The 22,480-nt window shown below is 37.3% G+C and overlaps 1 protein-coding gene and 1 long non-coding RNA gene across 2 annotated transcripts in view; both read left to right on the plus strand.

The window, feature by feature from the left end:
* Nucleotides 1-22,480, plus strand: part of LOC128199236 (uncharacterized) — a 245,669-nt gene that overhangs the window by 45,784 nt on the left and 177,405 nt on the right. The window lies entirely within an intron of this gene.
* LOC112052781 (putative phosphatidate phosphatase) overlaps nucleotides 1-22,480 on the plus strand; it is a 115,982-nt gene that overhangs the window by 32,098 nt on the left and 61,404 nt on the right. Inside the window, exon 2 of the mRNA XM_024092002.2 lies at nucleotides 6,454-6,605. Within this exon, the coding sequence (XP_023947770.1) occupies nucleotides 6,454-6,605 (152 nt within the window). The remainder of the gene's footprint in view (nucleotides 1-6,453; nucleotides 6,606-22,480) is intronic.

Raw genomic sequence — 22,480 nt, forward strand, 5'->3', positions numbered from 1 at the left:
TTGCAAAGACAATTTTTACTTTTTATGTATGAATTAGTTAACTTTGACCTTATTTACCCGAATTTATCATAAAAATCAATATATTCAAACTTAGTCATCATCCCCATTTATTGAAGAAATAAAAACTTCAATATTTCATAGCCCGACCCAAAACTCGATCCCAGGACCTCTTGATCCAAGACCACATAGGCCAATCACTGGATCAACGAGGCAACGAAAGGATGTGTAAACGCAATAATTAAAATGTAATCCGAACTAATAGCCCAGTGTGAACATTGATGAATCTCTCTTTGCCGAGAGTATTTAAAAGTGGCTCCAATGTTTACTGCGTTCATCACGATCGTCTTTGATGTAACGTCCCTTTTAACTTGATACAGGATAAATTAACTTTCGATGATGCAACCCATACATGGTAGAGGAGTGGTAATAAATCAAGTTTATTAAGGAAGGATTTGCTAGAATGCGTTTGCTCTGAATCTCTTACGTTTTGACGGCCTCCGTGGCTCAGTGGTATGCGCGGCGGGCGCGCGTTTACAAAACGGAGGTCCTGGGTTCGATCCCCGGCAGGGCTGATTGAGATTTTCTTAATTGGTCCAGGTCTGGCTGGTGGGAGGCTTCGGCCGTGGCTAGTTACCACCCTACCGACAAAGACGTACCGCCAAGCGATTTAGCGTTCCGGTACGATGTGTAGAAACCGAAAAGGGGTGTGGATTTTCACCCTCCTCCTAACAAGTTAGCCCGCTTCCATCTTAGACTGCAGCATCACTTACCATCAGGTGAGATTGTAGTCAAGGGCTAACTTGTAAAGAATAAACAAAAAATGTCTGCCTCCGTTTCCGAAGGGTGTGGGTTCGAATCCGGTCCGGGGAATGCACCTCCAACTTTTCAGTTGTGTACATTTTTGTCCAAAATGGAGGAGGTTCTACGTTCGGCTGTATGTATGTTTATTTTTATGTATGTCCAGCAATTATTACGTCGTTTGTGGAACGATTTTGAAAATTCTTTTTTTTTGTTTTGAAGGGTTTTAAAAAATTAAATATCACGTGTCTCAAACGGTGAAGGAAAAACATCGCGAGGAAACCTGCATACCAGAGAATTTTCTTAATTCTCTGCGTGTGTGAAGTCTGCTAATCCGCATTGGGCCAGCGTGGCGGACTTTTGGCCTAACCTCTCTCATTCTGAGAGGAGACTCGAGCTCAGCAGTGAGCCGGATATGGGTTGATAATGATGATTTAATTTCTTAAATATTACTCATTATTACTTATAATATTATTTCACTTACAACTGTACCATCCATCATTGCCATGACGTATGAATTATAATCAAAACTGTTGTTGAATTATAATCAAAACTGTTGTTGAGTTTAGTATTGTACTTACCTACCTGTTATTTCTTAATTAATTTACCTTGAAAATTATTTTACCTGACTATAAAAACTAATTTAGTGATTATAAAAACTATCTTATTAAAAAAATTAACTTATTAAAAAAAGTGACTCACTAAACCAATTATGTTTAGTCGGTTCCACCTTCGTCTAGCAAGGCTCAATAAATAGTTTAATTATTTCGTCTACTTTCTCTATTGCTATTTTTTTGGCTGCAGCCATATGTCGTACCTTGGACTTAATGGTTTGCAGTTAATGAAACTAGCCACTTTGAGACCGAGATAATAGTACCTTCGTTATCAACCCATATTCGGCTCACTGCTGCGCTCAAGTCTCCTCTCAGAATCAGAGGGATTAGGCCAATAGCCCACCACGCTGGCCCAATGCGGATTGGCAGACTTCACACACGCAGATAACTAAGAAAATTCTCTGGCATGCAGGTTTCCTTACGATGTTTTCCTTCACCGTTTGAGACACGTGATAGTTATTTTTTCTTTTAAAATGTACACAACTGAAAAATTGGAGGTGCTTGCCCCGGGCCGGATTCGAACCCACCAGCCTCCGGAATCGGAGGCAGAGGTCATAATAACTGGGCTATCACATATCACCTACATTACAGTGTTAATACTGAAATGCCACCAACCCACATTAGAGCAGTGCGGTGGGCTAAGCTTGGTGGGTAAGCATATCCTTTCTCCTGTAAAGAGGTAGATCTGGCTCTGTATGCTTAAAATAGTCTATTGATGATGATAGTCTTTACATTACATACTCTTCCACACACTCCATCCTTCCTTCTTTGGCCTTCTCCTCTTGTGACCTTCCACTTGTTATGCAATAATAACTGTTAACACTGCATTATTTGTTTAAAGAGTTAGTGTGTAAAGGTTTCTACGGACGCGCGCAGCAGGCCACCCCCCAAACTCCTTGAGTACTTCGGTCACATTGCCAGGAGAGAAGGAGATAACCTAGAGAAACTTGTTATCACTGGCAAAGTGGAAGGAAAGAGACCTCGGGGACGTAGCCCGATGCGTTGGTCAGATCAAATCCGCACCACTCTCGATACAAAAGTACACGATGCTCTACAAGTCGCGAAAAGCCGAGCCGCATGGCGTGACATCGTGCGGAAAAAGGTTATGAATGTGTGATAGGGGTCACGACCCTCAGTAATGAGGAACACGACGCGGAGAGAGAGAGAGTGTAAAGGTTACCATATGCAAACACAGCCTCCGAAACGTCGTGCGTGGGTAAATGAAACGATTCCGATGATAGATTGAATTATGACCGAGGTGAGAGCACATTAGACGTGCATTTGTCGTAATGTGTAGGTAGATTAGAGCGCGCCGTGTAATTTATCTCGTGATGTAAGAGGTCATTGACCCAATTCGTGGGCGACTCTGATTCATGGGGTTATGTGTCTAAGGCCGACTCACACTGACATATGTCATGCCAGTACTAGCGTGTCAAGTGCTTGTACTATTATGTATTCTGTGTTGTAGGCAGGAGGGCTATTCTGCGAGTTTCGACTTCATCTCAGTCTCTCTCTGTCTAACACAACACCTACTGTAGAAAAAGAAAGACTACTGTAGAAAATTCGAAACTCGCACTTGCAGGTTATAAATTCATCGTTACAGAATAGCTCTACTGGTTTGATTAAGTTTGGCTAATGAAAGACGAGACTGAAAATGCTCGGAAAAAAATCAGGGCATTCCCAAAATTATAGTGCAAATATTGGAATTGAATTAAATTGGAACAGTTTGATTACGTTTTTTAACAAACATTGGTAGATTTTTTTTTGTTTTTTTTCGGGCGATTTCAGAATCTACTTCCAGTAACTAAACACTACACTCAAAGGCTCAAAAGGGTCTAGAACTTGCAGCCGTAAAACCAGTTAAAAAGTGATACTCTTGTAACTTTTCATATCTATCCTTGCGTGTCAAAATATGCGTCATTAACGGTTGTATTATACGAGTATTATTTGACTGTGTCGAGGCAAATTTTGTTCTGCGCGTCTGATAGCCTGATCTTTGGTATTTTACCACCTCCATATACCATAGGTTCGTGAGTGCCTACGGTAAAAGTTTGGACCGTGGTCGTGTTTACTTTCAATCATCTAAGTATAAACTGAAGTATATTATATTTTCTTCAGGATTTTCCCAATAGTGGGAAAATCATACTAGTTTTTGCAACCCTACGCTAGAGAACCTTGAAGATCTTCATCGGTATTTTTCGAAGTGTTCCCACTAAGCTAATCCACTATTTCTATCCCAGAATTTATAAAAAATTAAGCTTAATACTTAAACGATTCTTAGGCGATTCTATTTTAAATACCTATTTGTCTATTTTGGTAAATGGTTAACTGCTGCTTAGGGTAGGTTATTTTAACCCAAGATCTTGCACTAATTGTTATGGCAGCCATAACTTATGACGCGGTGACAGTGTTACCGAAATTCAATAACTATTAAGCACTCTTCGTAAAAGCTTCAGTCACACATCGCTCGTTCCAACTCCTCCCGATAATGTCGTGTTTGTTATTTTTAACCGGGATCAATAACAAAGGGGATTGCCTTACGATTTTTGGCCCTATACGACTCGCTGGATGTGGTATTGGAAAAATTCCAAGGCGTAGTTGTTTATATTTATTAGAATTAATATTCATTCATAGTTACAAAAATAATAAATTGGGACTCCTTAAGCAGTAATCACTTTATAGGTGCTTAAAATAAAAATATTGCTTACTTTGAAGCGTTTTCACAAGCTTTTATTTAACTTACAATAATGTAGATAATGTTTGGTTTGAGTGAAATATTGCAACTTAATTTTGAAACAGATATCTTAATTTGGATGACATGCATGGTTAACGTTTTGACGTCATTCTAAATTCATCATATCTAATATGCGGCACATCTAAGATGGCGGTCTAGTAATTTTTAATGCACTTCTACAATATGGGCGTCAAATGCTTTTATTTGATACCCATATTATAGATGAATAATTCGAAAAATAAAGTTTCATAAGCTTATATTCCCACGGCTACGTGAACTAAAAACCTTAGCGTGTCTGCTAGTAATGTGTATGTATAAAAATAAAATCTGTTTGTATTATACACGATACTGTTACAATCAAAGTTAAACTTCCGTAAATAACACACTTTATCCTATCCAGTCGATCTTACTCCGTGTGCGCCCAGTACCTGATGTTTTTTGTCTGTCCCCCGAAGTGTTTGTAGAAGCAACAGTCGAAACAATGGTTAATTCTGTTAGAACGGGATCAGTCCACACCAATTTAAATTCCCCACTGATGGCTCGCAGTTGATTTTAATCGTTTCTTCCAAATATAGAACGATTTTGAACGTGATTTATTATGTTTGTTTATTGTATTTTTAATCTGTAACGATGTTTTCTTCGCTTCTATTATTATTTAACGACCTCGCTGGCATCAATGGTAGGTATGTAGTCCTCAACAGAGAGGTACTGGGTTCGATTCCCAGCACGGATCGGTTTAGGATTTTATATTTTGTAAATTGGTTCAAATGTGGCCTTGTGGTAGGCTTTTCTGTGGCTAGTTACCACACTAACGGCAAGACGTAGATTAGACGTATACCTCAAAGCGATGCCGCGTAGAAACCTAATATTTTAAACGCGAATGTTTGTATGGATGTTTGTTACTCTTTAATGCCGCAACCACTGAACCAATTTGGCTGAAATTTGGAATAGCAATAGGTTTTACTCAAGATTAACACATAGGCTACTACATATCCCGGAAAAGTCCTTGGTTCCCGGAGTTTTTAATATTTTCGTACTGTTACTATCGCGTTAACGTAAACGCTAATTTATATGGAATTGAAACAATTGTATAGTAGTGCCACTAGATGGTGCTGTTTCAATTCCTTAGACATTCACGTTTACGTTAATGCGATAGTAACAGTATCAAACTGCCACTAGGCCCTCAGGTGAGAAGGTGGGATCGAGAGGGGCTAGCTTGTCATTAAATAAAAAATAAAAAGTAATCAGTACATTTTTCTCATTGAGTTTTCAATTATGTCCAATGACTTGTGTTTATGTTTGTTTTTCTTATCGCGGTGTTGAAATCAATTACTTTTAGAATTAGTAATGCTTTTCTAATGCCTGATTGAATCGATCGCATACAAATTTAAAATACGTGGTTGAGTGCAATATTATTGTTTTTATTTCTATTTGCTAATGATCATTAAATACGTATCAGTCTTGGTGTTTTCTATATAAAATATTGTTTGTTGGTTATACTTTTTTTTTCGAGAGAGTAACATTCTCTGAATTCGCGCCGTCTCAAGTAGGTTTGCATCCGATCCTAGATTCAAAAGACAAGCAAAAGCTTCCCAGGGTGATGGTCCAAGCTTTTCGCCACATTGACTGTAACGACTACTTGAACAATAATAGTTAATTAAACATTCATTAGGCCTTTATTATTAGCCATTCATTAGCTAACCTATTTGCTAGGTATACCAATAACTATTGACTGGAACGACTAACGTAAATATAATAGTTCATCCAACATTCATTATATCTAAGTGTTCATTTATACGAGCGGCAACTGCTACCGACGATTGCAGTCAGCGACGTCTCGGCGGCAGCCAACAGGAGACGACTGCAGTGGGCGACCGCTGCCGCCGACCGCCGCCGGGAGTCGTGCCGTTTTCTGCCGCCGAGACGTCGCTGACCGCTGTCGTCGGTAGTAGCTGCCGCTCGTGTAAATGAACACATGTAATGAATGTTGGATGAGCTATTATGTTTACGTTAGTCGTTCCAGTCAACTGCGGTCGTCGGTAGAGTTGCCGCTCGTGTAAATTAACCCTAAGATGCGCGTCACCACACATCTAGTGAATAAAAAGACGAAAATCGACTAATAGTGACTATTCGTCGATTCGAACCGGAAATATTGCACTCTCTTTCGTCCAGTCGCAATGAAAGAGAGAGCGATATTTCCGGTTTGGCGCTATTGGTCCACAATATGACATTTTGTCTTCACAAGATATATACTGACGCACAGAAGGTTGTTACAGTAATAAATCAAAAAAATCTCTCTTGTTTCAGTTGGCTTCTTAATCCTAGCGTACTTCCTATGGGGCACGCCATACAAGCGCGGGTTCTTCTGCGACGACGAGTCACTCAAGCATCCCTACAAGGACTCCACTGTGACCAATTTGATGCTGTACATCATTGGTATCGGTCTGCCTGTGTTTACAGTAAGTTTACTTGTACTTAGGGAACGGCTTTACCAAATTCTGATAAGTGTATCATTCTTCATCTCATAAATATGTATATAAATATTCTCTCCACTTATTTTTATTATTTTTTCTTTTGGTTTTTGTCAAAATGTGTAAATTTAAATTTATATTTTGTTTTTTTTTTGTCTATTTGTCAATTTTAATTTGCTTGCTTTGGCTACCTATAAGTAAAATTATATGTGTTAAGCTACCCTTATTTGTAAAATTTTTTGTATGTGTTCATATAATTTTGTCGGTGGTCCGAATAAATAATTAAAATAAATAAAAATTGTAGTAATCGTTAGATTTTCATCATTATCATCATCATATTAGCCGATCTACGTCTATTTCAGGACATAGGCCTTTTGTAGGGACTTCCAAACATCACAATCCTGCCCCTGTAGCCAAGTGGCGCACGTCGACTCTCTTTCTACAATCGCAAACGCTTCGAAAACTAGAGAAATGTATGAGAATGACAGATCCTGATCACGTGACGTCATTCCCATACATTTTTCTAGTTTAGAAGCGTTTGCGATTGTAGAAAGAGAATCGACATGCCACATGGCTACAGGGGCTGGGCCGCCTGCATCCAGCGAATCTCTGAGACTCGTTTGATGTCGTCAGTCCATCTGGTAGGGGGATCGACCAACGCTGCGCTTTGTAGTACGGGGTCGCCATTCCAGCACCTTGGGACCCCAACGTCCATCGGCTCTTCGGAGTATGTGCCCCGCCCACGGCCACTTCAGCTTTCAGAAGGTGGTGAAACCGTCCGTTTGTGTGAAGTTTTTTTTTACATGGAACCATGAATCTGGGATAAGTAGCCCATGCCAGGGTTTAATCTATCTACATCACAAATTTCAGCCAAATCGTTTCAGTTGTTGCGGTGTGAAGGAATAAACATACACATACAAACTAACGCTTTTACTCGTATAATGTGACCATTATACTATAGTATGTATAACTAAGTGTGACTAATCGAACATCGGTGGATCGTAACCGTGAAAAACCTTGTGCTTAATGATAAAAAAATTATCGTCACAGATAATATTTTTATCATTATTATTTACATCATAATTCACACTAAAGTATGATGTGTTTTTATTATCTTAACTATTCTGAGTAAATACGAAACAGTCGGCCATTTCCTACTTTGTAAGTGTTGGTAATTTCTTCCTCAACCTGAGTCAAGGTGTGAAATATTACAGGATCGTTGATGGTTGGTCAATATTTGAGTCCGCTGTGTGTGGTTAGCCATTAGTTGCTGTCAACTCACTCTTATCACTGAGGGTTAAAGTTATGTGCTCACAGAAATTTTGACGGCCTCCGTAGCGCCGTGGTATGCGCGGTGGATTTACTTGACGGAGGTCCTGGGTTCGATCCCCGACTGGGCTGATTGAGGTTTTCTTAATTGGTCCAGGTCTGGCTGGTGGGAGGCTTCGGCCGTGGCTAGTTACCACCCTACCGACAAAGACGTACCGCCAAGCGATTTAGCGTTCCGGTACGATGTCGTGTAGAGTAGGTTATTTTTATAACTCTTTATTGTTTATAAAATTGAAATTCTACTGATGCAATCAGTTTTAATTAACAAAAAGGTAGCCGACCCACTGATACCGTTAGGCTTGATACCATTGCCTGTGATTAGTTTATAAATAGCCTTCCTATGGCTTTTTATCTCCACCACAATCACTGCCTACCGTCTTTGATTAGAACATTATTTACCGTTTTAACATTCCCATTGAATACCAAAGTTTAGAGATCAGTTCTTATACCTTTATAGAATATCACTCTATGAATAAATATTTAGCTTCTATATTCGTCGTCATCAACCCATATTCGGCTCACTGCTGAGCTCGAGTCTCCTCTCAGAATGAGAGGGGTTAGGCCAATAGTCCACCACGCTGGCCCAATGCGGATTGGCAGACTTCACACACGCAGAGAATTGAGATAATTCTCTCGTATGCAGGTTTCCTCACGATGTTTTCCTTCACCGATTGAGACACGTGATATTTAATTTCTTAAAATGCACACAACTGAAAAGTTGGAGGTGCATGCCCCGGACCGGATTCGAACCCACACCCTCCGGAATCGGAAGGGTATGGGTTCGACTTCTATATTAAATGCAAGAAATAATGCGATCGTCCGTACTTAACAGTGATCTACGAGTAACTCATAACCATTTATGATGCTTGCCACTCGGGTATTTTGTTTGGGCCAATTTGGTTGGGTTTATATTTTGCATTATATTTAATAGCAAAAGTCTTATATGGTTTCTTTTAGTTCCCTCAATTTTGAATATTTTCTTAACTCTTAATGTTGATTAAATCAAAATAAATAATTCAGTATTAGCTAAAGGTAAATGATTCACAATTAAGTATGATTTAAGTTCTGACTTTAATAAAGTTGTTGCAATTGTATCAACGGCATTAAATTATAATTCATTGCGTCGATAACCATTTATTAGGCTTGTTACGAAAATATTATTGGCTCGGTTATTTTGAGTGTGCCATTAATCCCGAGGGGTCGATTTGTTGACCGAATAAATGCCTTGATCGTGATTGCTAATATAAACATTATTTGGAATAATGCATTGTGTTTGTTATTTACTTGTTTTACCAAGGATACCACCCAAAACCGAGTCTAGGGGTGCTTCGCCGATGAATTGAAATACATAAACTGTATACACTTACCAAAATTATGATGAACAGGCGCGCTTCTTGCGTAGAGAAAACTTAGTTAATTTAACTTAGTTAAGGTAGTTTATCACACTATGACTTAAGTTTTATTATTTTATTATTATTATTTTATTAACTAAACACATTGGCAATTGTTTTGCATGAAAATTGTAGTTAATATGGCTAGCATTAATGAAAAGTTTTTATAGAGACAAAGGTTTAAATATTTTAACTTACCTGAAGCGATGTGCAAAATGAAGATAAAATTCAAATTATTAAAACTACAAAACCATAAACTACAAAATCTGTAATAGATAGACAAATGGTAGATGCAGTATGTGTCTCTAGATTGAGATGTGTCCCTATAGTACTCTAAAAACGTATTATTTATTTATTTATTTATTTATTTATTTATTTGGTCCACCAGTGACTGACGCAGCATTTACACAAATACAATCTAAAAAAAACACAAACACAAGGCTCTGCACAATCAAATGAAGGTAGACACGGCATGCACATTTCCGTAATATTAAAATAAATTGACGATTACATTAAATCAGTTTACATAAGAAAAAAAAATACATTTATAACAAGAAAAGGAAACATTTTACAACTACTATTTGAATATACTATATAATACAAAAATTAAAAGTGAATTGGTAAAAACAAAAAGAAAAATTAGTTTAGCAAATCTAGCAAAACTAACTTGCGATATGTCATTGGTGAGTCTTTGTGGATATCTATTAAATCAAAGATTTTTAGTTAGAAGTTTGGATTCTAAACTACTTTGCTTTCTGTTATCTTAGTAATTCCTTTTCGTGTCGAAATCCATTTATTTATTTATTTTGATAATCTATACTTATAATAAATCTGTAGAGAGGTCAATTCTGTACATGAAATATATTTCCAAAATAACTATCAGGGGGTGATTAGTGATCGATACTGATGCCAAAAATGCAATCAGTAAAATTTTTGTCTGTCTGTCTGTCTGTCTGTCTGTCTGTCTGTCTGTCTGTCTGTCTGTCTGTCTGTCTGTCTGTATGTTCTTTATAGAAACAAAAACTACTAGACGGATTTAAACGAAACTTAGTAAAATTATTCAACATACTCCTGGGCAGGTTATAGTATACTTTTCATTACGCTACGATCAATAGGAGCAGAGCAGTGAAGAGAAATGTTGAGAAAACGGGAAAGTTACTCAATTTTTTAAGCTTCCGTCGCGTGTACAGCCTTAATGGTTAAAGCTACATAGAAATCATGTATGACGAAAATGTTCTCCTTAAAATTATCTATAAAAACACAACAGCATATATATGTCTATCTTTTATGGTTGACTCACAATAACACGTGTAACTCCCGATAGCTTAGCAGTTCGGAGCTTTCTAATTATATTTGTCTACTCTTATGTTTATAACACTCATCACTCATCCCAAATAAAAAAGATAATATTATTACCTATTCAATAAAAAAAAAATCTTAAAAATCGGTAAAGAAACACCAAAGTTATACATGAAATACGCTAAGCCATCGCGCGTGAATACTAATTCATGCTTTAAGGATTATTTTTGTGTAACGGTTGCCGCGCTCGACGCGTCTCGCGGTGGGAGGAATAAATAAAGAAGTGCAGCCTTAATGAGTAGGGTAGGGGTATGGTAGGGTAGGGTAGGGGTAGGGTAGGGGTAGGGTAGGGTAGGGGTAGGGTAGTAGTAGGGTAGGGGTAGGGTTGGGGTAGGGTAGGGGTAGGGTAGAGGTACGTTATTGTAGGGTAGGAGAGTGGGGAGGGATAGTTAGTTGAAAGTTTACAACGACTTTCACGCGGACGAAGTCGCGGGCGTCCGCTAGTACGTAATAAAGTTAAATTGGGTGGTAAATTCTGAATGCTAAGTTTATATAATCTATACTTATAATAAATCTGTAGAGAGGTCAATTCTGTACATGAAATATATTTCCAAAATAACTATCAGGGGGTGATTAGTGATCGATACTGATGCCAAAAATGTAATCAGTAAAATTTTTGTCTAAACTTAGTACAATTATTCTACATACTCCTGGGCAGGTTATAGTATACTTTTCATTACGCTACGATCAATAGGAGTAGAGCAGTGAAGAGAAATGTTGAGAAAACGGGAGAAGTTACTCAGTTTTTTAAGCTTCCGTCGCGTGTACAGCCTTAATGGTTAAAGCTACATAGAAATAATGTATGACGGAAATGTTTTCCTTAAAATTATCTATAAAAATACAACAGCATATATATATATATATATATATATATATATATATATATCTATCTTTTATGGTTGACTCACAATAACACTTGTAAGTCCCAATAGCTTAGCAGTTCGGAGCTTTCTAATTATATTTGTCTACTCATATGTTTATAACACTCATCACTCATCCCTAATAAGAAAGTTTACATTATAACCTATTCAATAAAAAAAGAATCATAAAAATCGGTAAAGAAACACCAAAGTTATACAAGCTATTGCGCGCGTGAATACTAATTCATGCTATATTGATTATTTTTGTATAACGGTTCCCGCGCTCGAAACGACTCGCGGTGGGAGGAATAAATAACGAAGTGCAGCCTTAATGAGTAGGGTAGGGTAGGGTTATGGTAGGGGTAGTGTAGGGTAGGGGTAGGGCAGGGGTAGGGTAGGGTAGGGGTAGGGTAGTGGTAGGGTAGGGGTAGGGTTGGGATAGGGTAGGGTAGGATAGGGGTACTTGAAAGTTTACAACAACTTTCACGCGGACGAAGTCGCGGGCGTCCGCTAGTAATAATATAAGTCTATAGTTTTCTATCACTATAATTTAGATAAAGGTACATATTTCAAAGTAACAATACACGGTTATAAAACAGTTTCATGCTATTGTCTTCGAACATCTCTTGAGTTCGATCGTGTATTATTGAAATCGATATCTGATCTCGCTATTGAATATCGATCATTTGATACCTTTCTGTTTCTTAAGTCGGTTTGTTGCCACTCTGAGTCTGAGGTGTATGTAGCTTTCACATGTCTATGTCTGTTTTGTAGCATTATTAACTCTGTTACTAATACTATTTATTTTTGTCATAGGTTCTCTTTGAAACACACAGGTAGCGTTTCTGGTTTTAAACTTAATTATAGTTTATGTTATACAAAACATATTAAAGGTAGGGTTAAGATTGAAGAAATTATGATCGGTAATAGGTACATTGAATTACAAAGTTAGTTCTTATTTCAAGGTGCATAGTGTACAAAATGCGTTCAAGCATATCACTGATAGGATTAATGCAGTAGACAGTTTATTGGTTGCACCGGGTGTCGAATTATTGTTTGTGTCACATGATTGATTTAGAGATGTTATTTAATATGATCTTGTCGGCGTGCCAGTGAAGCAGGTATGAAGCCCAGTGGAAGTTCAGGTAGCTTCTGAACCGGTTCATATGCCGATTGTATCGTGTAAAACTTGGTAGCCTGTCAAATCAGTTTAGCGGACCGGTATTATACAGGGTGCCCGGAATTATTTCCCATAACCTCAAGGTGTTGACGAGTCCATTTATAGGATCCGAATAACATAAGTAATATTTTTTAACTAAAAAATAAAAACTTTTATGTTTTCATATAAAGTAATTCAAATAATTCCGACTATGTGACATATGAAACTGATATACCTTTTAAACTGTAACTTATAGATTGGCAAGTTCATTGATGACACACATGTGGGCGACGCGGGTGTGAGGTCGTGCGCGCGGGGCAGGGGGAAGGACTGCACGGGTATGAAGTCGTGCGAGCAGGGCATCGCTGCCCACCGCCCGGCCCGCGTGGATCATCGGGAGTGTTACGAACGAATTTGCCAAGCTATAAGTAATACACTATCAAAATAGCGTATTGAGATTGGATGGCTGGTTACTATGATTTTAACGTCTTTGAGCAAAGTTTTTTAGTTTTAATTTTATGTATTTTAAAACTTTTTTGACGGCCTCTGTGGCGCAGTGGTTTGCGCGGTGGATTTACAAAACGGAGGTCCTGGGTGCGATCCCCGGCTGGGCAGATTGAGATTTTCTTAATTTGTCCAGGTCTGGCTGGTGGGAGGCTTCGGCCGTGGCTAGTTACCACCCTACCGGCAAAGACGTACCGCCAAGCGATTTAGCGTTCCGGTACGATGTCGTGTAGAATCCGAAAGGGATGTGGATTTTCATCCTCCTCTTAAAAAGTTAGCCCTCTTCCATCTTAGATTCCATCATCACTTACCATCAGGTGAGATTGTAATCAAGGGTTAACTTTAAAGAAAAAAAAAAAATTAAAAAATATAGGTCTATAATCTTACTTCAAAGAATACCAATTGATTCATCACTATGGACTGCCAAATATACAGTTCTTGACTGACAGTTTAATGCATCTTCTAAGGATAACACATTCCTTACGTAGACTTTTATCCTTAAAACGACTATACAATCCAAATAAGCAGATGTTAGTACAAAAGATCTAAAAGATTTGAAGTATAAACGGGGTCTGATTCATTATCAATAATAACAACTCAAGCACAAACCTGTCATCACTAAAAAAGAGATCACTAAAGAAATGATTATTTCGTGATGTGAACTCAATAATAAGATTATTTTCTAAGATAAACACACAGATTAAAGAATGATCCAGAATGAGCTTTAACAAGCAGCGTGGTGAAGACGGCGATACCCATAAAAAAACGAACGTCACGCGTCTCCTTGACATCCGCTTATACAAACTTTTTTCTTAATATGTATTTCAAGATTCAACATTAACAACATTTAACAACGTAAAGGTCGCCATTGACGGTCACTTATTCTCACGTTTCTGAAAAACAAACGGCAGTACCCACGCGGCATACCTACTATAGAAGTCTTGTACGCAATGACCAACACACGATCAATTATAGTCGTAGGTGCTACAGAAACGTGAGAATAATTGACCGTTTGTGGCTAGAATAAATTGATATCATAATTGACTAACAATCAATAATTACCTATAAAAATACTCTCTAATACCTACTCTTTAGTTTTTGTGAACAGTTTTTAAAATAATTAAAAACATTTTTTTTAAATAATATTGAAAATTACTGATGCAACGCTTCGTGTCGTACTGACTCGAGTATATATTAGTTTTTGAATTTTGTATTTGGAACGACTACGACACCGTCATGTTCCGTGCGCTCTATCTGCTTATTATTCTTTAATCTGTGGATAAACATAAACGAAGCGTACCGACGTACTTTCAAAACTCGAGCTTGTCAATCTTGAATTTAATAAATTCTTCCGCTAGAGCTGGTTAATTATTATATTTTTTATCATCATAAGTGGAGCGAATAGGTGTGGGATTTATCGATATGAATTATAACGATGCATGTGTTCATCATCTGGATCTGATTTGACAGTAAATAATCGGAACGTAACTGATTATTTCCTACATTTGAGTTTTTAATGTTTCATCCAATCGTAATGTAATAAATCGTATGCTTATTATAATATTGTGTAGTTTATTGTTATAGTCGTAATTTCCGCTTGTTAAAGATTAGTACGTATTATAATATATTATTGTCGCTTTTTTTGCATAATCAATTTCCTCCGTACTTAATATATACATAATATAAAAATAAGTCGGGTTTTCCTTCCTGACGCTATAACTCCAGAACGCACGAACCGATTTCCACGGTTTTGCATTCGTTGGAAAGGTCTCGGGCTCCGTGAGGTTTATAGCAAAAAAAAATAGGAAAAGGTAGAGGTAGGGTAGGGAGGGGTAGAGTAGGGGTAGGGTAGGGGTAGGGTAGGGGTAGAGTTACGTAGGGGTAGTTGAAAGTTTACATCGAGTTTCACGCGGACGAAGTCGCGGGTGTCCGCTAGTACATAATATATAGCTATGTGTTTTGTTTGTACTTTACAATACATTATATACTATTTTTAAGTGGTTTTAAAAGACCTATTAAAATATAAAATATATTTCTCACACCTTGTTTAGCTTTTATTAAATATAAATTCTAGGACGTAAGTGATGGCATTACAAAAAAAAATATTTGCCTCATTTTGTTACAAAATACACTACAACTTATATTATTAATAATGACAAATTAAGACAGCAGTAGGTAGCTTGCAATTAAAGAAAAATGATAACATAGTCATAATCATATTTTGTTTTTTTTTTTCACATCCACATCCCTAAGGGCTATTTCGGACTACTTTAGTATTTTAGTCGAGTACGAACGATTTTTGGGCGGTAAATTCAAAAATAGTTCGAACTCGTCTAAAATACTAAGTAAAAAAAGTAGAGTAGTAGTAAAAGTAGTCCGAACTAGGCATAAGCGCGCTGTAGGTTTGCCAGTAGACTTGATGGTGAGTGTGTGGCGTAAGTATCTCGGCATCAAGGTCCCACTATAGTTATGTTTCATCTCGATACTGTCGATGTTTGTGCGAGCACTTCTCGTCAACTATATCAGATCGTGATGCACTAATTGTTTGTAACGGTCCAGTAACAATGGTTGCGAACAACACTAATTACTATAAATGGTCACATCAACATATTTACTCGTATCATACTCGTATCTTGCCCATTAGCTATATTTTTATTTCTATTGCAGATATTATCTTTGCGTTGTTTTTTTTTTTTAAATACAGTTTACGTTCGGAATAATTGTACTTCGCTTGCATTGACTCTTCTATTCTCTTTGCGTATTTTATTAAAAAAAACAGTTTATGTTCTTGCTAAATACTTTTGCGTAGTATCTCTTTCTCACTCTTGTAACTTTAATTTTTAAGTTTTCATCTTTATTTATTACTAAATTGACTTAAGTGCTTGTAAGCCTACTTTTTGTTTTTTTTTTATTCTCTACAAGTCTACTTGAAGTACCTTAATGAGATTTGACTGTGACTTCTTGATCTGTTTTAGAAGATATAGTGTATATCTAAGCGGAATATACCTACTTGCATTGTTTTGTTATACTTTGAATTTCATGTAGCGAGCTGAGCTGTCTTTTCATTTCAGTCAGGCTGTTTGATTATTGCCGTCACTTTGAATAATTAATCAAGTATCGTTATATTTCAACTGATTCAGAATTTGAAACAATGTGAAATTATATAATGTAATTTATTTTTGAAATCCATTCAGTAGTTTTGAGCTAGTTAGTTAGTATAGCAAACAAATAAAAGACGCAGTTTTGTAATAATTATTTATAATGCTAGCCACAAACGGTCAATTATTCTCATGTTTCTGTAGCACCCACGACTATAATTGATCGTGTGTTGGTCACTGCGTACATGACTTGTATAGTATGCCGCGTAGGTACTGCCGTTTGCTTTTCAGAAATGTGAGAATAATTGACCGTTTGTGACTAGCGTAAAAGTTAAATCACACAAGGAAGATTACATCATCTGTACAATATAAATACTCGCAATATCTTTTGACTTGTCCCATCTTTATCTCGCTGTCACCTTGACCGATAGCGCGTTGGCGTCGCGCCAGTGATTTTGTATTATTTCAGCGCCTTCCGATTTTTGTAAGCGTATTTTTTGTAACCTTACTGTGTCCACGTGGGATTCAAAATTCAGGACACCAATGTTTTTAGCACTATGAAGGGTTTTTGGTAATTTCTAGATGTTAATAACAGATAAAAAAAACCGTATGAAAGTCTTTGTTGTTTGAACGTAGAAACATGTAAATTTTGAGCGTATTGAGCGTTAATGAAGACATGTTTTTGATTTTGTAATGTATGGGAGTACGTATTTATTAATTCTTAAAAATTGACTTTTTTCTGTTCCAATAGTATGATAGGAACAGAAAAAAAGCTAAATTTTTCGGTCTGTTTCGCAAAAAAAAAAATACTGAGCATCTCAACGTCATTCCATCACAATCATAAAAATCACAATTGAAAAAAAAATGTTCCCCTTTTAACATGACGTGAGGTTACACAAGGTTATCTTAAAATAATAATAAATTCTACCACCTACAACCTGCCTTCCGAACCGGTGGTTGAATCTTTACAAATAGTCAACTGACGTATCAAAAGTGCTTGTAAACTGAGCTTAAAATAATTTTAATTTTGATTTTTTTTAATGCTTGGTTTGCACAACAGAATCGACAGAACAACGATAATGATATTTTATTAACTGACTTCAAAAAAAGAAGGAGGTTCATAATTCTACGCGTACCTATGTTTTTTTGTTATTATTGATTGATTGATTTTATGAAGATGCCTGTATGATGATTCACGATTAGCGGACACCCCGCACCCGAAACTAGTAATTTCCAATCCGCGGGTATATGAAATAAAATATAGATAGTCTAAGTTAATCGCTAATAATGTAGCTTTCTATTGGTGAGTGAATTTTTAAAAGTGTAGACATATCCTGGAAAAGCAAAAGAGTTGCTGTTTCTAATATATAAGTATTTAAGTATTTGCTTTGCCGCGGTAAATGTTTGTATTTTCATGCCAAATGTAGCGGCCACTGATAAATTTATACCTACTCATACTCATTCATCTTAGTGTTTATTTATCATGTATGTTTGTGATTTATTACGTCATTATCAACTAATATTCGGCTCCAGAGCTCGAGTCTTCTCTCAGAATGTGAGGGGTTAGACCAAATAGTCACTTCAAGCTGGCCCGGATTGGCAGACTTCACACACTCAGAGAATTAAGAATTTTTTCTGGTATGTAGGTTTCCTCACGATGTTTTTCCTTCACCGTTTGTGATACGTGATATTGAATTTCTTAAAATTCACATAACTGAAAAGTTGTGGTGGGAGGTGCATGCACCGGACCGGATTCCAACCTACGTCCTCCGAATCGGAGGCAGAGGTCATATACACTGACTGGGTTATCACGGCTTATTTTTTTAACCGATATGATAATGAATTTCATTTTAACGGCATTACATGGCCAGGCCTCCCTTCTTATTGGAGAGTGGATATGACCAGTGGCGTGCGTAAGGTTTTTAACTAGGTTATGCACAAAGTATAAGTAAAAATTTTAAAATTCCGTCCTACTATATATTTTGTGGTCCAACGTAGGTTTATATTGAGTCATTAGGGTAGGCTACGCATTTTTGCATCTATTAAGTGCACGCCACTGGATATGACAGACCCACCACACTGCTTCAATGTGGGTTAGTGAGCTTTAGTGTGATAATGATCTGCCGCGTTATTATGTATCTCGGTGTACCATTGATGTCATTTCGTTGAAAATATGATGTTAGATTATTGCATAAACGAAAATACGATGAAAAACGATGTAGTGACTTATTATTTGAATGGTACACCGAGTTACATAATAACCCTGCTGACTATTTAACGATCACCATCAGATGTTAATGATGATAACTGAGACCGATTAAAGTGCTCTCCTAAGCACGTGGGTGACACCATCAACTTCCCAACTCCGGGCTGAATTTTCACTGAATTTTTTTTTAAAGAAAGAAGTATTTTACCCTGACCCAGGAATCGAAGCCTAGTCCTCCGAAGTCACATATGCTGATTCAACGAGGCAGTCACCTAGCTATAGATAACAGCACTTTTCTTTCAAATTTTTTCGACCCCTTGTTTGTGCCCTGACACTGGTCTAATAGCCGATAGTGATGTAGACACTTTACATTTTCGCCGCCTATCATTATCAAAGGTAGTGGGTTCGAACAAAGTCGGACACACACGTTAATGGAAAACAAATATTTGGGCAAAGATCGTTATCTCTGAGTAAGCATCATAAAAAACGTTCAACATTCTCTTTGAACTGTTTATATTGTAATTTGAGGAACTACAGACAGACGCTGTTAGGAAGCCCTATTAGTCATTTCTATATTTTCTATCCGTTATACCTATATGTATATGTATATTTACAGGCATACATATATCTCGTTTGTGAGTGATTAAAGAGAGAGAGACGAATATCTTAGCATTCCGTGGATTATTCACCGTGCGGGTGTCGCATCCATCGCGTGGTAGAGAGAAAAACTCCGAGCAGAGTCCTGAACTTGTGACTACAGGATGTAGGGTTAAAGAATTGTTACACTAAATTGTTTGGGTGCACGTATTTTCCAGTAGGGTGGTAACTATAACTTGGCAAGTTCGATGATGACATTCCCATGCGAGCGACGGGTTGGAAGGACAGCGCGGGTGTAAAGTCGTGCGCACGGGGCATCGCTACCCTCCCGGATCGCGCGGACCATCGGGAGTGTGGCGAACTTGCCAAACTATAGCCACGTTTATGCTTATTACCATATCAGATTTTCGTGGGAAAATCCTCATGATTATCTTTGCTAATAGTACCTAATAACTGTTATAAAGGCTGTTATCTAAATGAAGGATAATAATAACGGTTAATCTAATTACTTTTTACTTCATAACACTTAATGGTATATAATTATATCAAGAGTTTTATTAATTTTATTAAAGAAGGAAGTTTTCACCACCGGCAATTTTATTTCATTAACATTTCTCCTTCTGTTGTAATTTACGGGCTATTTTAAGGATTTATTTTTCTGTCTTAGGGTTGACCGTAAAGTGTGCGTCTATGGAATATAAACAAAATTATGTTTTGAGTGTGTTTGGCAACTTTGTTATTTCCATTTTAACACAAAAATACTGAATTAATTTACATGAAAATTAAATGGGACGAATCTGGAAGTATACTTTTTCAAACAAAAAAAAAATCTAGATTGGTTAAGCATGACGAAGTTATAAGGCAACAAACATTAAAAAAAACATACGCGTCGAATTTAGAACCTCCTCCTTATTTTGAAGTGGGTTAACAAATACAAAACAAAGAATGACGTGAGATACAACAGTTCTGGTCCGCCAGCAACCAGATGCACAATGAATAACACTATCTAGATGGCGCTCGTAACGGGGAGTGGCTTATCTCAATGGGGCAATATCGAGCGATGCACTTTATCATGCGACGTGCAATGTGTACTGCACGCTGTGCAAATTGTCGTGGGTGCAGTTCTTGTGTTGATCCTTTTTCTCGTCTTGTCTTCTTGTTATTTATTGCTTGTCATTTGTAAGGGAAAAGTGGATGTCTTTTAGTAACTTTTATGCTAAGTATAAGTGTAGGTACTTATCATTAAAGTTTCTCCATTTTTTTTTCATTATAAGGTAAGTGAAATGGATATATGTATACCTATTTCACTAACCAATGGGGCATTATCGAGCGATGCACTTTATCATGCGACGTGCAATGTTCGGTGCGCAAATTGTCGTGGGTGCAGTTCTTGTGTTGATTCTTTTTCTTGTTTTGTCTTTTTGTTATTTATTGCTTGTCATTTGTAAGGGAAAAATTTATGTCTTTTTGTAACTAAGTATAAGTATAGGTACCTAAGTACTTATCATCAAAGTTTCTCCATTTTTTCATTCATTAAAAGGTAGTGTAATAGATACATTCATATACCTACACTAGCGGACGCTCGCGACTTCGTCCGCGTGGAAATCAGTGCTAACTGTCAACCCTTTTTGCACCACTTGTTTGTTAGTGTTCCGGTACAATGCCGTGTAGAAACCGAAAGGAGCGTGGATTTTCATCCCCCTCCTAACAAGTTAGCTTTCATCATAGATCGCATCATCACTAACCTATCAGATGAGATTGTAGTCAAGCGCTAACTTGTAAAGAATAAAAAAAACTCTGCTTTACATCTCTTCCTCCTAACTCTTATACGATACAAGTAGCCTACCCCATTAGGAAGTAGGCTTTTACACACCGAAATAAATAGAAAACAGTAAAGGCCCGCATGAGCTAAAATTAGACGCGACAATGACACCGTTAGCACGCTGCCACGCTGTTTACGACACACGCTAACAGGCAAATTCGCGTGACGTTTTGAGGTTAGGCTTTATGGTGACCATAGACATAAAACGTAACTGTGCATAAGATGTTGTTCCTATTCAATTGAATTTCGAGATATATTTCCCTCGATAAGTCAAATTGCGTATCGGCACGCAGTTTCTAGGTTCGAGTCTTCGGTCGGTGATTTATTTAACCATTTAGCAGCCCAAAGTTGCTAAACTATTAATAATCTTTGGATGTAGAAGTAAGACGAAAACCAACTGCTACTTCTTCTTCTGTGCTGGAAAATTTCACTGTTGCAAATATTCGTTACAACAACTTTTCGCCGCTGCAAACATTCGTTACAACAACTTTTCGCCGCTGCTAACTTTCGCTTGCTGTAAATTTTCGCTGCTGCAAATTTCCCGTTGCCAGAGCGAGTGTGCGAAAGTGAATTACTTTACTGTACAAAACTGATACTGCAGCTATTTGTCAAAAAGTGACAATGTCAACTGCAGTCATATCACCATATCATCATCATATCACCGGAATAATTAGGATTGAAATATCGTGCGAATTTTTGGTGATGAAAAATTTCTCTGTTGCAAACATTCGTTACAACAACTTTTCGCCGCTGCAAACTCTCGCTTGCTGCAAATTTTCGCTGCTGCAAATTTCCCGTAGCCAGAGCGTAGTGTGTGCGAGAATGAATCACTTTCCTGTGCAAACGCAGCTGATTGATGTCCTAATAACATAAATCACTGATACTGCGCGCTATTTGTCAAACGGTGACAATGTCAAATATTGTCATCATATCACCATAATAATTATGATGTTGTCGGTCATCGCTAAAATGGCTAAAAATTAAAATATCGCACGAATTTTTGATGATGAAAAATTTCGCTGTTGCAAACATTCGTTACAACAACTATTTGCCGTTGCAAACTTTCGCTTGCTGCAAATTTTCGCTGCTGCAAATTTCCCGTAGCCATAGCGTAGTGTGTGCGAGAATGAATCACTTTCCTGTGCAAACACAGCTGATTGATGTCCTAATAACATAAATCACTGATACTGCGCGCTATTTGTCAAACGGTGACAATGTCAACAGCAGTGTTTTATTAGACCGCAGTAAATAGTGAACGGCGCGCTGTGTTATCAATAGAAGTGATTATAATTGGTCGTTATCGGCTATTAAACAACTCTGTTAACGTTTGCAATTCTAATCTATTTCACACGCGGAAGTAATGCGATAATAGGAGTCAGTTTGAATATGCAAGTTATATTGACGTTATTGATTTTTTAATAACGTTAAAATTACAGAGACTAACTAAAGACATAAAGACAGTCAATAAATACCTTATTCTTATGACAGCATGTCTGTCTGTAACCCTTAAAAAAAAAGGGTGTACAGCTCAGCATATG

This window comes from Bicyclus anynana, chromosome 20, assembly GCF_947172395.1.
Source record: "Bicyclus anynana chromosome 20, ilBicAnyn1.1, whole genome shotgun sequence".
NCBI classification, from domain to species: Eukaryota; Metazoa; Arthropoda; class Insecta; order Lepidoptera; family Nymphalidae; genus Bicyclus; species Bicyclus anynana.